Source organism: Canis lupus, chromosome 28, assembly GCF_011100685.1.
Source record: "Canis lupus familiaris isolate Mischka breed German Shepherd chromosome 28, alternate assembly UU_Cfam_GSD_1.0, whole genome shotgun sequence".
NCBI classification, from domain to species: Eukaryota; Metazoa; Chordata; class Mammalia; order Carnivora; family Canidae; genus Canis; species Canis lupus.
The window spans coordinates 33,651,720-33,671,005 of record NC_049249.1 but is presented as its reverse complement, the minus strand read 5'-3'; the positions used below and the strand labels follow the sequence as shown (position 1 = coordinate 33,671,005).

The 19,286-nt window shown below is 43.7% G+C and overlaps 1 protein-coding gene across 1 annotated transcript in view; it reads left to right on the top strand.

The window, feature by feature from the left end:
- The window catches only part of CPXM2 (carboxypeptidase X, M14 family member 2), a 129,535-nt gene that overhangs the window by 34,407 nt on the left and 75,842 nt on the right, over positions 1-19,286 (top strand). The window contains exon 4 of the mRNA XM_038579021.1: positions 18,508-18,647. Coding sequence (XP_038434949.1) covers positions 18,508-18,647 — 140 coding nt within the window. The remainder of the gene's footprint in view (positions 1-18,507; positions 18,648-19,286) is intronic.

Here is a 19,286-nt window from a genome sequence, read left to right as displayed (position 1 = left end):
CTTCCCAGGAGCTCAGGGGCTCGGGGGTGTCTGAGTGGCCCTCCGACTCCGACTCCGACTCCCAGCAACTCTTCCCTCCTCCCTTGACACTTGGCCGCACCACACAGACTCTCAAGCCGCTCACCTGGCACCACTTTGCAGGCCAGAACTCCGGCAAGACGTTTCCAGAACTAACGTTAATGAAGTCCAAAGTTGCTTTATGAGTATGATTGTTTTTTAATAACAGCTGATAAGAGACATTTGGATGTGTATAACTCAACACTATGATTTTCAAGAGGATGAAGTTCCAAGTTTCACAAGAGTGACCATTAATAATATGAGTGCCTGTGGCAACCTGGATGGGGTCCAGGCTTCTATGGAAGTCAAGGGCTAGCAGGGCCAAGGCCCAATGGGTGTGGAGCTGTTTTGAGCATCAGTTAGAGGAGCTGTCAGCCAATACCTTGAATGCCCTCTCTATAAATGAAGTTATCCTCTGTTACAGAGGACGTGTTCACATTTATCTAACCTTTCAGTCAAGCAATTGGAAGTCCTGAATTTGTTGCTGGGGGATAGGGCCTGAGAGTTGTATTGTTCTGATTGGAAATTCTATTCCCAGAGCAGATGGGTGGAGCGTGGGCGGGGGGGGGGGGGGGGGGGGGGGGGCTCATAGTGCAGGGGCCCTAGGCATGTGGAGTTCAGACCTTGGCCTTGACACATCCAGATTCTGGGACCTTGGAACTATTATCTTATGGCTCTGAGCCCCACCTGCCTCACCAGACAAGAGGGAGTGCTGAGAACTCATAGGATCAGTGGAGGAGTGAAATTAGATGGTTTATAATTTGAAAACATTTACTGGATCATTTCGCTTCTCTGCTTCTAGCCTCTGGTAGCTTCCAGGGGCTCTTGGAAACTCCTAGGTGGCCCCGCGTGACTGGCCCCTCTTAATTCTTGTGGGGCGCAGTCCCTCCTCGAATGCCGGTGGCTTGTTCCCTTGGGTGTTCTCTGCCCCTCCTTGAGCAGAAGCCCCAGGTTAGAAGGGGCTTGAACTCTCCTCCACCCCCTTCCTCCCAACCCAGAATGTCACCTGGCACACAGGACACACACAGAGGATAGATGGTGGGCATTCACCGCCCTGCCTTTGCTGGGCCCCACAGGAGGTCCCCTTGGTGGACGGTCAGCCGGCAGGGAGCAGGGTCCTCATCATCTTTCCTTCATCCTTCCCCCAAGAGAGGCACAGGCCAGGGAGAAGGCAGGTATCCCGGGCTGGAAAGTGGGGACAGACCCACCCTCCTGACTTCAGGCAAGAGGAAGTAGGAGAGTCATTGAAAACCACTTCAGTGCGGCTTGTCCTTACGGGGATTTATTTTTCTTCGGTGGTTTATCATTTCTCCAAGTACCCTCTGAGAAGAAAAATCTCTGCACCTGCTCTTAGAATAGGAAGTAGTTGTTTTAACAGGGAAGTCCAGGCCAGTGCCCGTCCCTCCACTCCCCGCCCCAAGCCCTGGGGTGCCTCCCCCCGCAGCAGGTGATGTGGTGTTAACTGCAGAGGGTGGAGGGCTGCCTGCAGCTGTGTGAGGGGCTTCAGTGCAGCCCCCACAGGGAAATAATGACGTGGGCGGGGCCTCTATTGTGGCCTTCCAGAATCAGTGCCCCACGAAGCCTGATTTCACTGCCACAGGTGCTCTGAAATACATCTTCCCACTCATAACAGTTTGAAATGCAGTTTAAAAATATCCTCTCTCCCCACTTAGGAGTATTTTGTAGGTGTATCAGAGCTAATGGGATTAGATGCGGGAGAAACACCCAGGTGTGAGAACCGTTGGTGCACTGGAGTTGCAGATGTGAGTGGGATGGCCCAGCGTCTGCAGGCTTGGCCCTGGTGCCCCCGGGGTGCATGGGGCACACAGGGCATGCGGGCCGGGCCGGGTGCTCATCCTGCTTTCACCACTGGCGACTGAGCGGCTCTAGGCACGGTGCCCCCTCGTCTGAGCCTTGGTGTCTTCATCTCATCCAAGAATTGAGCCCTCCCCCCCGCCCCCCGCACAGTCACCTTCTCAGAACGGGGATCTACCAAACCAGGGAAGAGAATGGTCCTTAGAAGTTTTCAAATGCCCTATGTGTGCCCATCAGAATCCACTCGTTTCTCTGACCCCTGCGAAGTGCCCGGTACAAGCCAGGGACTGTGCTGTCCCCAGAAGAGCCAAGACGGGGCGTTCCTGGGTCCCCCCTTTCCTCAGATGCATAGGAAGAGCGGACTCGGCTCTGAGAGGTGTCAGCACTGTGCCAAATGCTTTCTGCCCAGTATTTTCATTTGTTCCCTGACAGGAGACGAGTACTATTATTATTATTATTTAAGATTTTTATATATTTATTCATGAGAGACACAGAGAGAGAGGCAGGGAGGCAGAGGGAGAAGCAGGCTCGATCTCAGGACTGCGGGATCACGACACGCTCAACGGGGAGCCACCCAGGCGTCCCGACAAATACTCTTCTTATTATTACCTCTATCTTATAGAAAACAGACACATGAATGGGTGGAATAACTTGGTTAAGATGCCCAGGAGAGGCAGGGCATGAATCCAAAGCTACATTCAACCCAGTCTTGTTGCCCCTAACGATGCCATGAAACTGTCCCCGGGTCAGCAGATAGTGTTCTGGGCGTGATGGGAACGATTAGACCGCGCCTGTCTCTCTTTTCTGATTGTGATCTCACACTGGTTTACACTGGTATGACAATACCAGAATCCGGTGTTGACAGTGCAGATTTTGCAGACTGTGAGCTCTTCCTGAGTTGCCATTTGCCATATAGCAGAAACGCTTTTCTCTGTCTTTGTCCTTTTGAGCCACTAGGACAACATTGCATCTCCAGGGGCTTGTTAGCCACACAAACGAATTTCTCCCGGTTCTGGAGGCTGGGAAGTCTGAGGTCAAGATGCCAGCAGACTGGGTGTCTGGAGAGGACCGGCTTCCTGGTTCATAGATGGCCATCTTCTTCACCACCTTCTGTGTCCTCGTGTGGTGGAAGGATCTAGGGGCTCTGGGGGCCTCTCTTATAAGGGCTCTAACCCCACCCACAAAGGCTTCACCTTCATGACCTAGTCACTTACCTGAGACCCTGACTCCTACCACCATCACCTACCACCATCACCTTAGGGGTTGGTTTCAACATACAAACTTTGAGGGGACACACCGTCAGTCTATGGCACTCTTTGTCCTCATTTTTAAAAACATTTTTAAAAGGTTTTATTTATTTATTCATTCATGATAGACAGAGAGAGAGACAGAGACACAGGCAGAGAGAGAAGCCGGCTCCATGCAGGGAGCCCGATGAGGGACTCGATCCTGGGTCTCCAGGATCATGCCCTGGGCTGAAGGCGGCTCTAAACTGCTGAGCCACCCAGGGATCCCCTGTCCTCATTTTTAAGCAGAAGACTTTGGAAGAATAAAAGCACCTTATAACTCCACTTATAACCTCTTTTGTTTTGCAAATGGAATTTTGCTAATGTTGGTTTAATGATATAAACTTAGAGAAGAAACCCAAGTTCATATTTCTCATATTGAAGGAAGATCGATCTTCCAAGAACTCAAGGAAGAGATCAAGTTCATCAGGATAGCGAAGGTTTATCCTCTCATCTGTGATTGTTTTTCCAGCATGGTCAAGATCCTCTTAACACCGACCCACTTGTGACAACGTGATCTCATTTAGAAATAATCACTGACTTCTGCTCCAGGAGCTGCCACAGGCAGAATAGAAATTAACATTTTAAGTCTCAAAGACAACATTTCAGCACTGTCCTTTAAAATCACTCTCGGATCCTCATTTGCCTCTAGACAGTCTGAGGAGGTGGCTCTGTGCTCAGGTGGGTCATTCAGTGGCAGCTCATCAGCTGTCCTATCCTTGCAGACTCTTCTGAAGACCCCCCCCCCCCCGAGGTTTTTCCATGGCTTGTAAACTAAGCAAGGTGGAGTTCAAGACCACACGGCTCCCTGAGTGATTTATCTGCCCCCCACCATTATTACATCAGATGCTTTCATTGCTGCAAATCCTTGAACAAATTAGAGCAGCACCTGCCACTTCAGAGGGCCGGGTTTTGATTTCATTCTTAAGATTCTAAAGCTGAGCTAAGTAGGAACCTGACATGATCAGAAGAGCATGGCTGGAACTCAGGATACCACCACGATTCCTGCCTGGAGCCGGGAATGTGAGACAGTTGGTACTCAGATCAGAGTTTTGAAGAAAGAGTTGACATTTTGAGGTCACGAGAAAACACTTGGCGCATTGCGTTAACACCTCCAGATGTCTTTGTGGCGCCTGCCCATCGTCACGTGGCATTCTGTGGCCCATGTCTTGTCTCACTTGAGTTTGACCTCTGAGAGGAGTTCGCCTCTGGTACCTCTCTCATGAGGAAATGTCTGGTTAAGCTAAGAGCATCTGTCCAAGCCATTTCTCAGTGCCACTAAAATCAACCACAGCTCTTCTGAGTCATTCCATTAATGCAATTCTCTGGAGCACCTGGATGCCGATATTAGGATCCAGTTCCAATGTTCTGATAATCTTTTTACCTGAAATGAGGTGTAAGCCTGGAAGATGGCCGATGCCTGTGGCTGAATTCACATGCACCCCCTAGGAGGGCATGAAGTTGGTTATAAAACATCCAACCAGGTTTATCCTGATGTCCAGGTTGATGTGCAACGGCACATCCCATCATCTGTCCCCCTGTCTCCTTTGGCCTTGAAACACCTGGTGCCCCACCTTGCCCAATCGTGGGGACGGCCTGGGGTAGCACTGTTTTCTCAGGTGTCACCTCGAGCCTGCCCTGCTTCTATTTATCAGAGGAATCATCTGCACCCAGAGTCCTCTGACCCCACAGCCTGTCTGTTCCATCAGATCTTCCTGCTTCTCTGGGTGCTCAGCCTCCGGTCTGTTTCTGGCTGCACAAAACCCTGCTGTAGCTCTGCAGGTCCTCAGTGGGGGCTATAAATGTGCTAAGTGCTGCAGAGGCAGAAATAATCACAGTGGGGATTGCTTCCAAACCAAGGAATGTCCTGCTTGCTCCGATAAAGGGATTTTGTGCTCTATCTGGCTTTAAGAAGCAGTCTGGGAGACAGCATTTGGATGCCAAAGTGCTGGAATTTTGGATGTTTGGATTTTTATGGGAATAACAGGACCAAATATTCTAAATCATGAGTCTCTTGGAAAATTTAAAAGGAGAATTTACCAGAATGATGGTAATGCGCTGTTCTTATTCTCCAGAAGCTTGCACCGTAAACACATGAGCAGGAAAAGGGCAAAGAGTAGAAGACCAGAGAAACAAAAGGAAGGGGCCCTTTGGGGCTCCCTGGCCTGTGAACCACAGATTATTAAGAAACCACAGGGCTTTCTGGTTCAAATGCGGATTCTGTTACTTGCTATGGGAATTTTCTTGACTATTTTTTTTATTAAATCTCATTAAATTAATATTTCATTTCATCTTCAATATACTCAGAGGGAAACTCTATTTTGGAGATACGGAAATTGAAGTCAGAGGTTTTGTGACCTGTCCCAACCCCACAGCTACTAAGTGCCAAGCTGAGAGTCAAATTCAAGGTTTCTGGCTGTATTTTAGCTCTTTGTTATCTCTGGTACCCACGAGAAGGTTCGGTGTGTTCTCCAGCCTATGGCCTCGGCCAGCGTCCCATCCTGTGACTCATCTCCCTGACCGCTGGCCCGAGCATCCCCCAGTACCTTCCAGGCTCCCCCCTGGCCGGGCCCAGAGAAGCCTGAGGGGCCCCGGGAGTCGCAGGCATGGACCTCACGTCCATCCAGCTGGCACAACCGAATGGTGCCTCCTCGGATAATGACTTGTGGGGACGGGCCCTCTGGGTGGTCTGCCCAGCCACGCACAGGCCAGCCTGGCTCTCTCCTGGACGTGGACAGGTGGGAGTCAGGTATGCCAGTCATCCTGCACCAGGGTTTCTGTGGTCACGACAGATGGCACAGGTGGAGAAGCCTGTGTGAGGAGGGGATGGAGGAAGAGACAGGGAGAAGAGAAGAGAAAAAAAGGAGATCAGAGCAGATGCTTTGATTGACTGGCTGGTTGGTCGATTCATTGATTCCATAAACACAAACCTACCTCTAGTTCTGGGGAAACAGTAAAGAGCAAGAATAGAAATTGTCCTTATATTTTAGCAAATGTTTGGGGAGGACGTGCTGTGTCCTGGGCCCTGTCTAGGTGATCAGGATGCTTCAGAGACCAGACGGACAGACGTCTTTGCCGTCTGAAAGCTTCCATTCCAGTGGGGGAGGCACATAAAAGCAAGGAATGTAATAAAGTAGAACTTCTCTAGTGTCAGAGGGGAGTGGCAGGGAGAGAGAGCATAACAAACTTAGAGTTGGCAGCGGGAGTCAGGAGGGCTGGCTCTGGGGAGGGGGCAGGCTGTTGTTAAAGGTAAACAAGGCAGGCTTCATTGAAGAGGTGGTACTGGGGCTGAGTTGGCCTAAAGGTGATCATCAGGGAGTCAGGTAGCTGTGGGAGAAGCACTCCCGGCAGTGGTAATGGCTTGAGCAAAGGTCCTGTGGTGACTGCATGCATGGCCCTACCAAGGAGCAGCAGCAGGCTGGTGTGGCTGGGGCACAATGAGCATGCAAGGAAGGAGGCGCAGGCCCAGAATGAACACTGGGCGGACTTTGCCATTGGCTTTTGTTCTTAAGTTAGTTGGGGGAGCCCTGGCAAGTTTTTGGGCACAGAAATGCTGTGCTGTGATTTATAGGTAGGAAGGACCGACCTGTGTTGACTTAGGGGAGCAGCATGGAGGCAGGGAGGCCTGTTGGGGCGTGACCTTGGCATCCGGGATGAGAGATAGCACTGGCTCTGGCTGTGACAAGAGTGGTGGAGGTGGTGAAAGGTGGTTATATTTTGGATATTTTGAAAGTAAGATTTTCTCAGGAGGCTGGATGATGTCTGGATGAGGGGTGTGAGAGATCAAAAGAGGAGTCAGGGATACCTCCAGTGCTTTTTTGGCCTATACCTCTGATAATCTAATGGGGAAGTGAAACTATTAAAAAGATAAATTACCAGTGAAAGCACGACTAGAGCCTAGGATGAGTGCTCAGAAGGAAGCACCACCATGTATTCATCTCCTTGGATAACCGTAGAAGTATCACAAACTGGGCAGCTTGACACAATTCTGGAGGCTGGAAGTCTGAAATTAAGGTGTGAGCAGGGCTGCTCTCCCTCCCCAGCCTCGGGGAACTAGGCAAGGCTCCTTGTTCGCTCCTTCCAGCTTCTGGTGGCCCGAGCATCCCGTGGTGTCCCTGGGCTGAGTGCTGCACCACTCGAGTCTCCATGTCCAGGGTCACGTGGCAGCCTCCCGCATGCCCCTGCATCACCTTCCAGGTCGAAGGGAATGGTAGTACAAAGGCCCTGTGGTTGTAGGAAACATGACATATTTGAGGGGCTAAAACTAAGACAGTGTGGTTGGAGCTGAGCTTTGGTTACAGAGCAATATTGTGGCCAATGAATGTAAGACAAGGTATTCTCTATCATTGGTCATTAAGGAAATACAAATTAAAACCACAGTGAGATATGACATATAGACACCAGAATGACTTTAAGGAAAAAGGATTGTACCAAGTGTGGGTGAAGAAGTGGAACAATAGAAACTTTTATACGGTGGTGAAAATGTAAAATAGTACAGCTTTGGAAATGTTTTTGGAATGTCTGCTGAAGCTCAATATTCTCATACCTGTTCATCTAACAAATTCAACTCCTATGCCTAAAAGAAATGCATTCATATGTGCATGATAGGCAGGGACAGGTAGGTTCATGGCATCACTATTCATGACAATCCAAAATGGTAATAAGCCACATGTCCATCAGCATACAATGAGTAAGTCACATGATGGAACAATGGAATACTCTACACCAATGAAAAGGAGTAAATTATTGCTACCTGTGATAATACAGATTGATCTCACAGATATAACATTGAGCAAAAGAAGCCAGACGCTAGGGAGTAGTTAGGGTAAGTTTCATTTACATAGAATTTAAAAACAGGAAAACCAATCTAGGGAAATGGAGGTCAGAGCAGAGGTTATCTTTGAGGGGCAGGTAATAGTGGGAGGTGGTAAAAGGGAGGCTGTGGCAAGCTGGTCCTGTTCTATATCTTGATCTGGGTGTGGACACTTGAGTGAGTGTGCAGTAAAATTTATTGAACTTCACACTTAGGCTTTGTGCACTTTTTTGTATATATTTCATTTTTAAAATTTTTATTTCAATTTTTGACTGTATCCTTTGCTGTGCAAAAGCTTCTTATCTTGATGAAGTCCCAATAGTTCATTTTTGCTTTTGTTTCTTTTGCCTTCGTGGATGTATCTTGCAAGAAGTTACTATGGCCGAGTTCAAAAAGGGTGTTGCCTGTGTTCTTCTCTAGGATTTTGATGGAATCTTGTCTCACATTTAGATCTTTCATCCATTTTGAGTTTATCTTTGTGTATGGTGAAAGAGAGTGGTCTAGTTTCATTCTTCTGCATGTGGATGTCCAATTTTCCCAGCACCATTTATTGAAGAGACTGTCTTTCTTCCAATGGATAGTCTTTCCTCCTTTATCGAATATTAGTTGCCCATAAAGTTCAGGGTCCACTTCTGGATTCTCTATTCTGTTCCACTGATCTATGTGTCTGTTTTTGTGCCAGTACCACACTGTCTTGATGACCACAGCTTTGTAGTACAACCTGAAATCTGGCATTGTGATGCCCCCAGATATGGTTTTCTTTTTTAAAATTCCCCTGGCTATTCGGGGTCTTTTCTGATTCCACACCAATCTTAAAATAATTTGTTCTAACTCTCTGAGAAAGTCCATGGTATTTTGATAGGGATTGCATTAAACGTGTATATTGCCCTGGGTAACTTATTGAAACTTAAAATAATAAAATCATGTATCTATTCTCCTGCTTTACTGTTGTATTTCAGAATTGCCTTTTCTTTGGTTCTTAATAATTTTAATTCCAGTATAGGCATACCTAAGAGATATTGTGGGTTTGGTTCTAGACCATCTCAACAAAGTGAATATTGCAATAAAGTAAGTTTCAATAAACGTAATAAATCAGTATTTGTATATATAGTGAAATGATCACCACAGTAAGTCTGGTTAATATCCATCCTTCTACATAGATACATTTTTTTAATTCAATAAAACTTTATTAAAAAGCTGATAAATCATAGAAAGGAGGTAAAGTTGGTTTAAACTTTAAAAGTGAATGTTAAGAATATGAGGAATGAAATTAGTTGATGAAGGAGAAGAAAGGGGTACAACAGGAGGTAGAAATGAATTTATCACTGCCTATGGTAGGGAGTCAACAGGGCCTTTTTTTTTTTTAATAAAATAATTTTTATTGGTGTTCAATTTACCAACATACAGAATAACACCCAGTGCTCATCCCATCAAGTGAACAGGGACTTTCTAAGAAAATATAGAATTAAGCATATTACATGAAGGCATTTATGTAATTTATGTAAGTTATGTAGTTATTAAATTAACCACTGAAACAAAGACACACCTTTAAAATTTTTAGAGGATAAGAAATGAAACCGATGAACATAAGGGGGAAGAAAAGAGAGAGAGGCAAACCGGGAAGCAGACTCTTAGCTAGAGAGAGCAAATTGAGGGTTGCTGGAGGGGAGTGGTGGGGGGGCGGTGGATGAAATGGGCAATGGGGATTAAGGAGGGCACTTGTGATGAGCACCAGGGGATGTAGGGAAGTGTTGAGTCACTAAGTTCTACATGTGCAACTAATATTACACTGTATGTTAACTAATTGGAATTTAAATAAAAACCTGAAGCAACAACCACAAAAAATAAAAAACAACCCCCAAAAGAAAGTACATAGCAAAAGCAAAAATCACTTATATAGTTCCAAAAAAAAAATTATTTCAGAGGAGGCGTAGATGTTGAACAAAGAAAACAGCTCAAGAGTCAACGAGGAAGCACAAACAAAAGAAGCAGTAAAAATACAATGTCTAAGAAAAGCTGACAACTCATGATAACAAAGAACATTTGTCAATGGGCTAAATTGACCACTCACTTATTAATAGAAGAAAACGTAGGTTGCATCATAAAGCAAATTCAACCACAAATCTCCACAGATAGGAACTTGAAACAAAGTGAACCATGCTTGTACCCCCATGGCTCCCTCTACTGAGGGTGGACTGTGCCCTGGACAGCCCTTCCGTGGGACTTGTAAACTCCTCCGTGTACTCAGATTCTATTTCTGTCCCTATTTTATGGACCTAATGGGGGCATCCAGATAATGAGCTGTAGCTAGGACTTGAGCTTAGCCCAGCAAGGACCCCAGAGGCTGTCCTGGGCTGTGCTGCCTCCCCAGAGTGTAGGAACACATCTCTGTCTTTGTGTGGATCATGACAGGTGAATACATAATTGTTGGGAGAATTAAATTGGTTACTCCACTGATAGGCGATTCTAGGACCAAAATGTTTGCTAGGTTTTAGTAGAATTGAATTAGAATGTTGATGTGAAAAGTCCTTTACCCTCTTTTTCAATTAGAATATTCCTTTCCCTGTGTTTTTTTTTCTTTAAACAATTAAACAGTGGTGTATGGTATATTTTATAAATTTCTATTTTAAAATGTTTTAAATTTCAAGCTCTAGATATTTATTGTTTTCATTGGCCAGTGCAAGGAACTCTTTAAGATGTTGATTTTGGGTTTTAAAAATCACTCCAGGGCAGCCTGGGTAGCTGAATGGCTTAGCGCAGCGTTCAGCCCAGGGCATGATCCTGGACCTGGAATTGAGTCTCAAGTCAGGCTTCCTGCATGGAGCCTGCTTCTCCCTCTGCCTGTGTCTCTATCTCTCTGTCTCTCTGTTTCTCATGAATAAATAAATCTTTAAAAATCTTTAAAAAAAAAAACCACTTCAAAAAACAGTGAATATTTCTTCGCAACCAGCTTTACTGATGGTGAGGTCTGAACTGGGACAAGATGTTCTGCTGATTTGAAGGATCAGCTGATTTGTACCTGGGCCGTTCTATGGATTTATTAAAGGTCTATCATAGAAATTTGCCAAAGGAGATATTCAGACCAGATGATGGCCCTTGTATGGGAGATTAACTATATTAATCACATGTCACAGCTAACATTTTTAGGTAACACCCCCCCCCCCATGGTGGTAACTTTTGCTAACATGTAAAGTTTTAGCCACTGTGTCTAAGATTTTTCTCAAAGATCTCTTAAAATAACTATCACATTATTCTATTTTTGTCCAAATAGTCCTGGGCTGTGTCTGCACAGTGGCAGCTGTAAGTCAATTATCCTGGAATTGCTAAATAGTTATATTCACTTGTATATAACTTTTTAATTCATTCCAGATGTTTCTGTAGAGAGGCAGCCCGTGATTATGAATTACAGCGCAGATCGGTGAATTTACAACAGCATAGCAATTTTGAGATTCATTGTTTTCTATACATACCATGAGGCAGAAAACTTTTTATGATGTCTAGCATGTAATAGCAGCTCTATAGACACCTGGAAAGTGGAAGAGTAAACAAAACAGGCTTTATACCAGTTGACTTCTATATCCATGCTGCCTTTCCCTTTGCTTTTTATTTTATTTTATTTATTTATTTTTTTAAATTTATTTTTTATTGGTGTTCAATTTACTAACATACAGAATAACCCCCAGTGCCCGTCACCCATTCACTCCCACCCCCCGCCCTCCTCCCCTTCCACCACCCCTAGTTCGTTTCCCAGAGTTAGCAGTCTTTACGTTCTGTCTCCCTTTCTGATATTTCCCACACATTTCTTCCCCCTTCCCTTATATTCCCTTTCACTATTATTTATATTCCCCAAATGAATGAGAACATATAATGTTTGTCCTTCTCCGACTGGCTTACTTCACTCAGCATAATACCCTCCAGTTCCATCCACGTTGATGCAAATGGTGGGTATTTGTCATTTCTAATAGCTGAGTAATATTCCATTGTATACATAAACCACATCTTCTTTATCCATTCATCTTTCGTTGGACACCGAGGCTCCTTCCACAGTTTGGCTATCGTGGCCATTGCTGCTATAAACATCGGGGTGCAGGTGTCCCGGCGTTTCATTGCATTTGTATCTTTGGGGTAAATCCCCAACAGTGCAATTGCTGGGTCGTAGGGCAGGTATATTTTTAACTGTTTGAGGAACCTCCACACAGTTTTCCAGAGTGGCTGCACCAGTTCACATTCCCACCAACAGTGTATGAGGGTTCCCTTTTCTCCACATCCTCTCCAACATTTGTTGTTTCCTGCCTTGTTAATTTTCCCCATTCTCACTGGTTTGAGGTGGTATCTCATTGTGGTTTTGATTTGTATTTCCCTGATGGGAGAAGATATTTGCAAATGACATGTCAGATAAAGGGCTAGTTTCCAAGATCTATAAAGAACTTATTAAACTCAACACCAAAGAAACAAACAATCCAATCATGAAATGGGCAAAAGACATGAACAGAAATCTCACAGAGGAAGACATAGACATGGCCAACATGCACATGAGAAAATGCTCTGCATCCCTTCGCTTTTTAAAATTAAAATCAATATCGATCAGTTTTGTCAGCAAGTAGTTTGAGAAATCAAAGTGTTAAAGGATTATTTAAAAGCAAACAAACAAACAAGAGGATGGTGGTTGCCAGGGGCTGGGAGAAGAGAGGTGGGGAGTTGTAGGACAAAGGGTACTAACTTTCAGTTGTAAGGGGAATAAGTTCAGAGGACAGTGCACATCTAGTGCATCTAGTGCCTCTAGTGCAAGCGGGAGGACTGTGTTAATAATATGGTACCATACACTTGAAGGTTGCTGAGGGACCATCTTAAACATTCTCAGCACGCAAAAAGTTAACTGGGAGGTGATGGATGTGTTAATGATCTTGATCTTGGTAATCATTCCACAACGTATATGTACATTGTATACTTTAAATATAGCAGATATTCATGTCTGATATATTTATGTAATAGACTATATATAATTTTATTTGTCAATTATCCCTCAATAAAATTGGAAAAAATAAAAAACAAAGGTGCCTTGCCAATACACCCCACACCCACTGACCCCCTGAAGCCATCATGTGCTGTGAATGAGGTGACTACTCCAAACTCCTTTTAATTGTTTCTTTGGGAATTTAAGTATTTATTTCTATTTATCTTTTTTAAGGTGGAAGTGTAGGGACAGAGAGAGTGGAAGGGAGAGAATCTTAAGCAGGCTCCATGCCCAGCACAGAGCCCAACGTATGGGGCTCAGTCTTATTATGACTCTGAGATTATGACCTGAGCCGAAACCAAGAAGAGTTGGATGCTTAACTGACTGAGCCACCCAGGTGCCCCATATATTTATTACTAAATAGCATGCACATATTGATATGTATTGGTTTGTACATTTTTGACTTTTTATTCTGAATCTGTATTATAGAGGATGAAAATTTCAGCTTGTTTTTGTGATCCCTTTACCTTAACCTTTTTAATCCTTCCAGTAAAATTATATCTCAAATTTTGGGTAAAACCACATTAAAGGTTTTCAATATTATGACTGTGTAAATAGTCCTTACTGCCTAAGCCAACAAGTAGTTTTGAGCCAAGAGATATGTACTTTCTCGACAACTTTTTGTTTTCCTAGATCTGCTTATATTTTTTAAAAACATCTCCCATGCCCTGCAATAGGTCTGGGTCTGTAAAATACCCTTTAATATAATTTTCTATAAGGTCAAACCTGTTCAATGATTTTATTAGCCTCACAGTTGTTTTTTATGTTTCTGTAAGACATTCCTTCAAGGAGCCCTTGACCTTTTGTGTTGTGAATGGCTTGATTTCTGGATCTTTCTACAGCTGCTTTCCTGGGAATATCTCCTCCCTCATTCTGGGAATCTCTCCTATGTTGGCACCCTTGATTTCTGGAACTCATATCTTCTTTTTGGTTTTCTGCCTCATTTTTGTGGAGCACATTCATTTTACAGTTTTATGGAATTGGTACATGAGAAATTTTTTGAGGTTCTGTGAATCCGAAAATGTCTTTATTTTACCATCACAAAGGACAGTTTGGCCGAGTATAAAATTCATGAGTGAAATTTTAAATTCATGAGTGAAATTTTGAATTCATGAACTTCAGAATTTTGAAGTCATTATCCCTCCATTCTTTGAGCTTCAGATGTTGCTACTAAGAATTCTGGGACCATTCTGATTCCTTTGGCTTTGTTTTATATATTTGTTTTCTCTTTGGAGGCTTTTAGAATCTTCTTTTCATTTGTGATGTTTTGAAGTTTTACAGAGATACAGCTGGATGTGGGTCTTATTCATCATACTAGATTCTTAATGCTTTGGAGACTTAAACCTTACAGATCTGGGACATTATTCACTTACAGTATTTTTTTTTTTTTTTTGGTAATTTCTTCCTCTGCTCTTATTTTTCTTTTATTGCCCATTGTTACTGGTATTTTCACATTGTAAGAACGATGCTTTTTCCTTTCTAAGAATATCCTTCTTTTGTTGTATGCAAGCAAGATCTTCTGTTTCAGAGAATAGTCATTATAATTTCTTTGAGATTTTCTTCTGTTTCCCATTATATTTTTAGTTTATTTAATTTCTGTTTGTTGAAAGCCTGGTTGGAGCTGGAAGGAGGAGGGGAGCTGGGGCGTCTCACTCTTGACTCTGCTATCTACTGACTGAGTTCCCCTTTTTTATCTATCATATGCTCCCCTATGTCTGCTCCCCTATGTCTGGAGTCCCCATATCCAGAGCCTCTAGGAATGTTTGGGTTTTTTTTTAAGAGAAAAATTTCAGGTCTTCTATAATATGGGGAAGGGAATGTGAGAATCTATTTCTTTAATGCATATTTTGAATCAGTTCCCTATTTTCAGCCCTACCCTGCCTTTCAAGCTACCTAAGAGTCTAGTTTCTGAGCTTTTTAAAGCCCTGGGTGGCTTGTTTCTCACTGGTGTTTCCCTCATAAGCTCACATCTCCTCTTGCTGAGCCATTTGGAATTCCTCCATCTGATTTCTGTCTTAATTTATTATAATTTGGCAATTATAAATATCTTCTAGTTTTGTTAGAGATCAAGGTTGTGTTTCTTCATCTTGTTTTCTTTGGGGGGAATTTTTGAGAAAAGAGCACAGAAAAATCAACATTTACTCTATCATCTCAAAACAGAAAAATCTTGTTTGTTTTTGGTTTTGTTTTGTTTTAGAGAGAGAGAGAGAGAGAGAGATTGAAAAGAGGGGCAGATGGACAGAATCTTAAGCAAGCTTCACATTCAGCATAGAGCCTGACTTGGGGTTCAGTCTCACAACCCCAAAGATCATAACCTGAACCAAAATCAAGAGTCAAATGTTTAACTAACTGAGCCATCCAGGTGCCCCAGAAAAATCCCATCTGATCTTAAATGGATAGTATCAGGTTTTCTCTTTGTTATAGATTTAATAATTTCCACATTTACCGTAAGCAAAATTTAGTCTGTTAGATGCACTGGTGAGTTTTTTTTTTTTTTTTAAGGTAAAGAAATGATGAGCATGACTTAATTGCCTAGAGAAAATTACATTAATTCTTAATTTATTGAGCCCTGTAATACAAATTATCATTCCATCTTAGTGATGTTTTCAAGACTAGCTTATACTCTAAGGGATCCCACTTTTTATTCCAACAACTTCTGATGGAAATTTCTCCAAAATTGGGCAGTCCAGGTGGCTCAGTGGTTTAGCACCACCTTCGGCCCAGGGCATGATACTGGGGACCCAGGATCGTGTCCCACGTTGGACTTCCTACGGGGAACCTGCTTCTCCCTCTGCCTGTGTCTCTGCCTCTCTCTCTCTCTCTCTGTTTCTCTCATGAATAAATAAATAAAATCTTAAAAAAAAAGATATTTCTCCAAAATTTATGAAGTCCTTCCTGCATTTTTGAACCGAAAGGGATGAGTGTACCCTCCTCTTGTTTTCTTAGTCGTCGTACTGATGCCATGTATTGCACTGTGCTGAAATTTGGTGACACCTCTGAGGCCTGCCCCTCCTCTTTCACTGAATCCTTCCAGGCGCTGACTTTATAAATTTATAATTGATTTTGCAGAGGTGGCTGTCCCTTCCCTGTGAGTCAGCTTCGGAAAGGGCCATACTGTCCCCTGATACCTTACTACATTTAATTGAATATCTGGTCTCAAGAAGAACTGAGATTGGTGGCCAAAGCAAAATATGTAGGCTGACAAAACCAGGAGCCTAAAATTTAATTCCAAGTCTTAGTCAAATAGACTTTGGTCAAGTAGCACGAGGATAGCTCCTCCAAATCTCCATGATTCTCTTGTGAAAAATCCCAGGCTCTGTGGCAGTTCTGTTCTTGTCATCTCAGCTCACAACCACATATTCTTCTCGGTCTTGGCATGGCTCAAATTTTGGAGGAAGCACTTCCTTTTAGTGCAGGGCTGGCCTGTGCATTGTAGAATGGTTAGCAGCATCCCTGAGCTCTGCCCGTGGGTTGCCAATAGCACACACTTCTTCCAGTTGTGACAGCTAAAAATGTGTGTAGACATTGCAACTATCCCCTGGGGGGTGACATGGATTCCTGTTGGAACCTTTAGATGGTAAGTCTCCTCTTTATTCAGATTTTGTAACTCTATTCTGGATATTTGAAGTTGTTGAAAATGTGGCAGCAAGTGCCCAGAATAGTACCATAATTCCTTATAATTTTGGAGAATGTGAGGTAATTCACCAAGCACCCATATTTCCATAATTTGCCAGATAGTCATTGTTTTGAATATACTTGTAACTCACCTTTATTAAGTGCTCACTTTTTTTTTTTTGAGTCTAAACAGCATGCCAGGTCCTGTTGAAAGCACTATTGGTACCCTAAGGGAGAAATGATCCTTGCCCCTGTTTTGGCATATGGGGAAACTGAGGCACAGAGCCTTTAGGCAAATTGCTTGAGTTTGTACAGGATGGAAGTGACAGGATTGGGATTCACACTGAGGCAGGAGGAGTTCAGAGCATATGCTCTTAACCAGCACTTGTCGTTGGGAGGATAGCTGCCCCTGGTGAAGACATGCAGGGATTGTGCCCTTATAGCCTCCAGGCTGGGGCAGTGGTCTCCTTGTTGGCTGGCAGCTTTGGGAAATGAGAGCTTGCATGTCAGAGAGTCACCCTCACTTTCACAAAACCCACCAAAGGCCGGGTAAGTACTGGTAACACATACTTGCAAGATTTAGCCTTTCTTTGATGGTTCTAGAAGGCAGAACCTTGTAGCACCTCCAGGCCCTTATCACAGATGCCCTGTATACCATCAGACCTGGAGGTGCTGGTTAATTGAGAGCTTGAGTTTCTGGAGAATGTTGACTAATGGGTGTTTCTGGTCACCTTCATTTGAGATGGTAGTGCTTTCAGGAGGCCATGATTTGTTAGTATCCTGACATTTGCCCTCAGAGCTCTTTTAGGATTGTTTCAGGAGGGGATGGGAATGGATGTGCTGTGGTTTGGTCCTGACACAAGGCTGATGTTAGCTGATGCAGAGGCGGTGGGGCTCCACTAAAGGAACTCTTGGCCATGTTGTTTCTGTGCTGTAGCTAGACTAGGAGTTTCACATCACTGTTGCCCATTAGAAGTCAGGCTGCCCCAGAATTTGAGCTGAAAGGTGCTCAGAAGTAGGAATGATGGGATGGCCTGTCTTTCACTAAGATATCACTTAGACTTTTTTTCTGATTATGTATTTGTGAAATAGCTATGGGAAAAGCCATGGGGTTCATGTAGAAAGAGCCTTAGTAACTTAGGAAGCTTCACTTATGTGAAGTTCAAATGATCTTTTTCTTCCTCCTCCTCCTCTTCCTTCTTTTCTTTTTTGTATCAGGGAATTCTCTCTTGAAATGGTGATAATAGAGGGAACATTCCAGAGCAGAAACATCACATACCATGTAAATTCATATTAAAAGAATCTTTAGTAGCAGTAGTAGCTAAAACTCAACACATCAAGTGATTTAAATGTCAGTAAATAAATATTCACTAGATAAATTTATCCTTCAGCACCCAGCTCAGATAGCACTTCCATCCTGGTCTCCCCCAGACCAAGTTAGCCATTATCCCGAGATGCTCCTCTAATGGTTTGCTCCTGTTCCCGAAATAACACATGCCCCATTGTATTTCTAATTCATCTGTTTTTGTGTCTTTCTTTGTGCCTGGATGGTGAGGTTCTGGGAGAGAACGATTCACCTTTGTATCCCCGGCACCTGGTGTGTGTAGGCGGGTATGTTGGAGACGATCTGTGCCTGTTGGATGCATGAGTAATAGGGGAGCTCATTAAATTTCGTCTTCCATGCTGGGCAAGAAGAGGACATCTCATATTGAAATATTTCCAACTTGTTAATAATAAGCCACTGCATTTTATGATTTAGAATAAGGAGTGTTCAGGGCATAGTGATTTTTCTTTCTTTGTCCCCTACTCATTTTCTTCTATCCACCCCCCACCCCCTACTCCTACAAATCTCATGAAAATATTCATGATTCTGGGTCTTTCTGAAGAACATCTCTTTTTCTTTCCAGGCAGGTATTAATGAAAATGATTTTTACGATGGGGCGTGGTGTGCAGGAAGGAATGACCTCCATCAGTGGATTGAAGTGGATGCTAGACGTCTGACCAAATTCACTGGTGTCATCACTCAAGGAAGGAACTCACTTTGGCTGTAAGTGTGGGTGGACCTGGGCTTCTCTAGAGTCCATGCCTTGGGTCTAATGTTTAAGGTTTGGACAGAGACAAGGAAGATGCAGAGAAGTATCTGGTGAAAAGCAATAGAAAGGAAGAAAATTGGAATGTGGACAGGATGCTGAGCTTGCCGTAGACACCAGCATCTCTTGAAATGATGTTATTCCCTGCACAAGAACAGAGAGAAGGACCCACCTGGCAGGTTGGGCTGAATAGACAAAGGTGTCATTAAAATAGTGCAGTTTAGGCAGGTGGCTGCCATTTTGGATCTGTGATGAGTTACTTGTACCCCAGTTGGTAGATTGAACACAGCCCGAGGTGGGGACTCTGAACAAACAGTGAGCAATAGGTAACAGGTCCAAGCTACTGCTCTGGAGTAAGCTGGTATGAATCCTTTAGAATCTGAGAAGGATTGGAAGCCTAGAAAGGTTCTCAAGTCAAGGACTACTAGAGAAGTAGTAGAAGTGAAGGATGAGCCTCTGTGAGGCCGGAGAACGAGATGGAGCCCATTTCTCAGAATTGAGCTTGGGTGCCTAGGGTTGGATCAATAACAAGATGACCTGATAGTCATCCCAAGGAGAGGTAGGTACTCTATGCTGTGGTACACACATAGGATGGA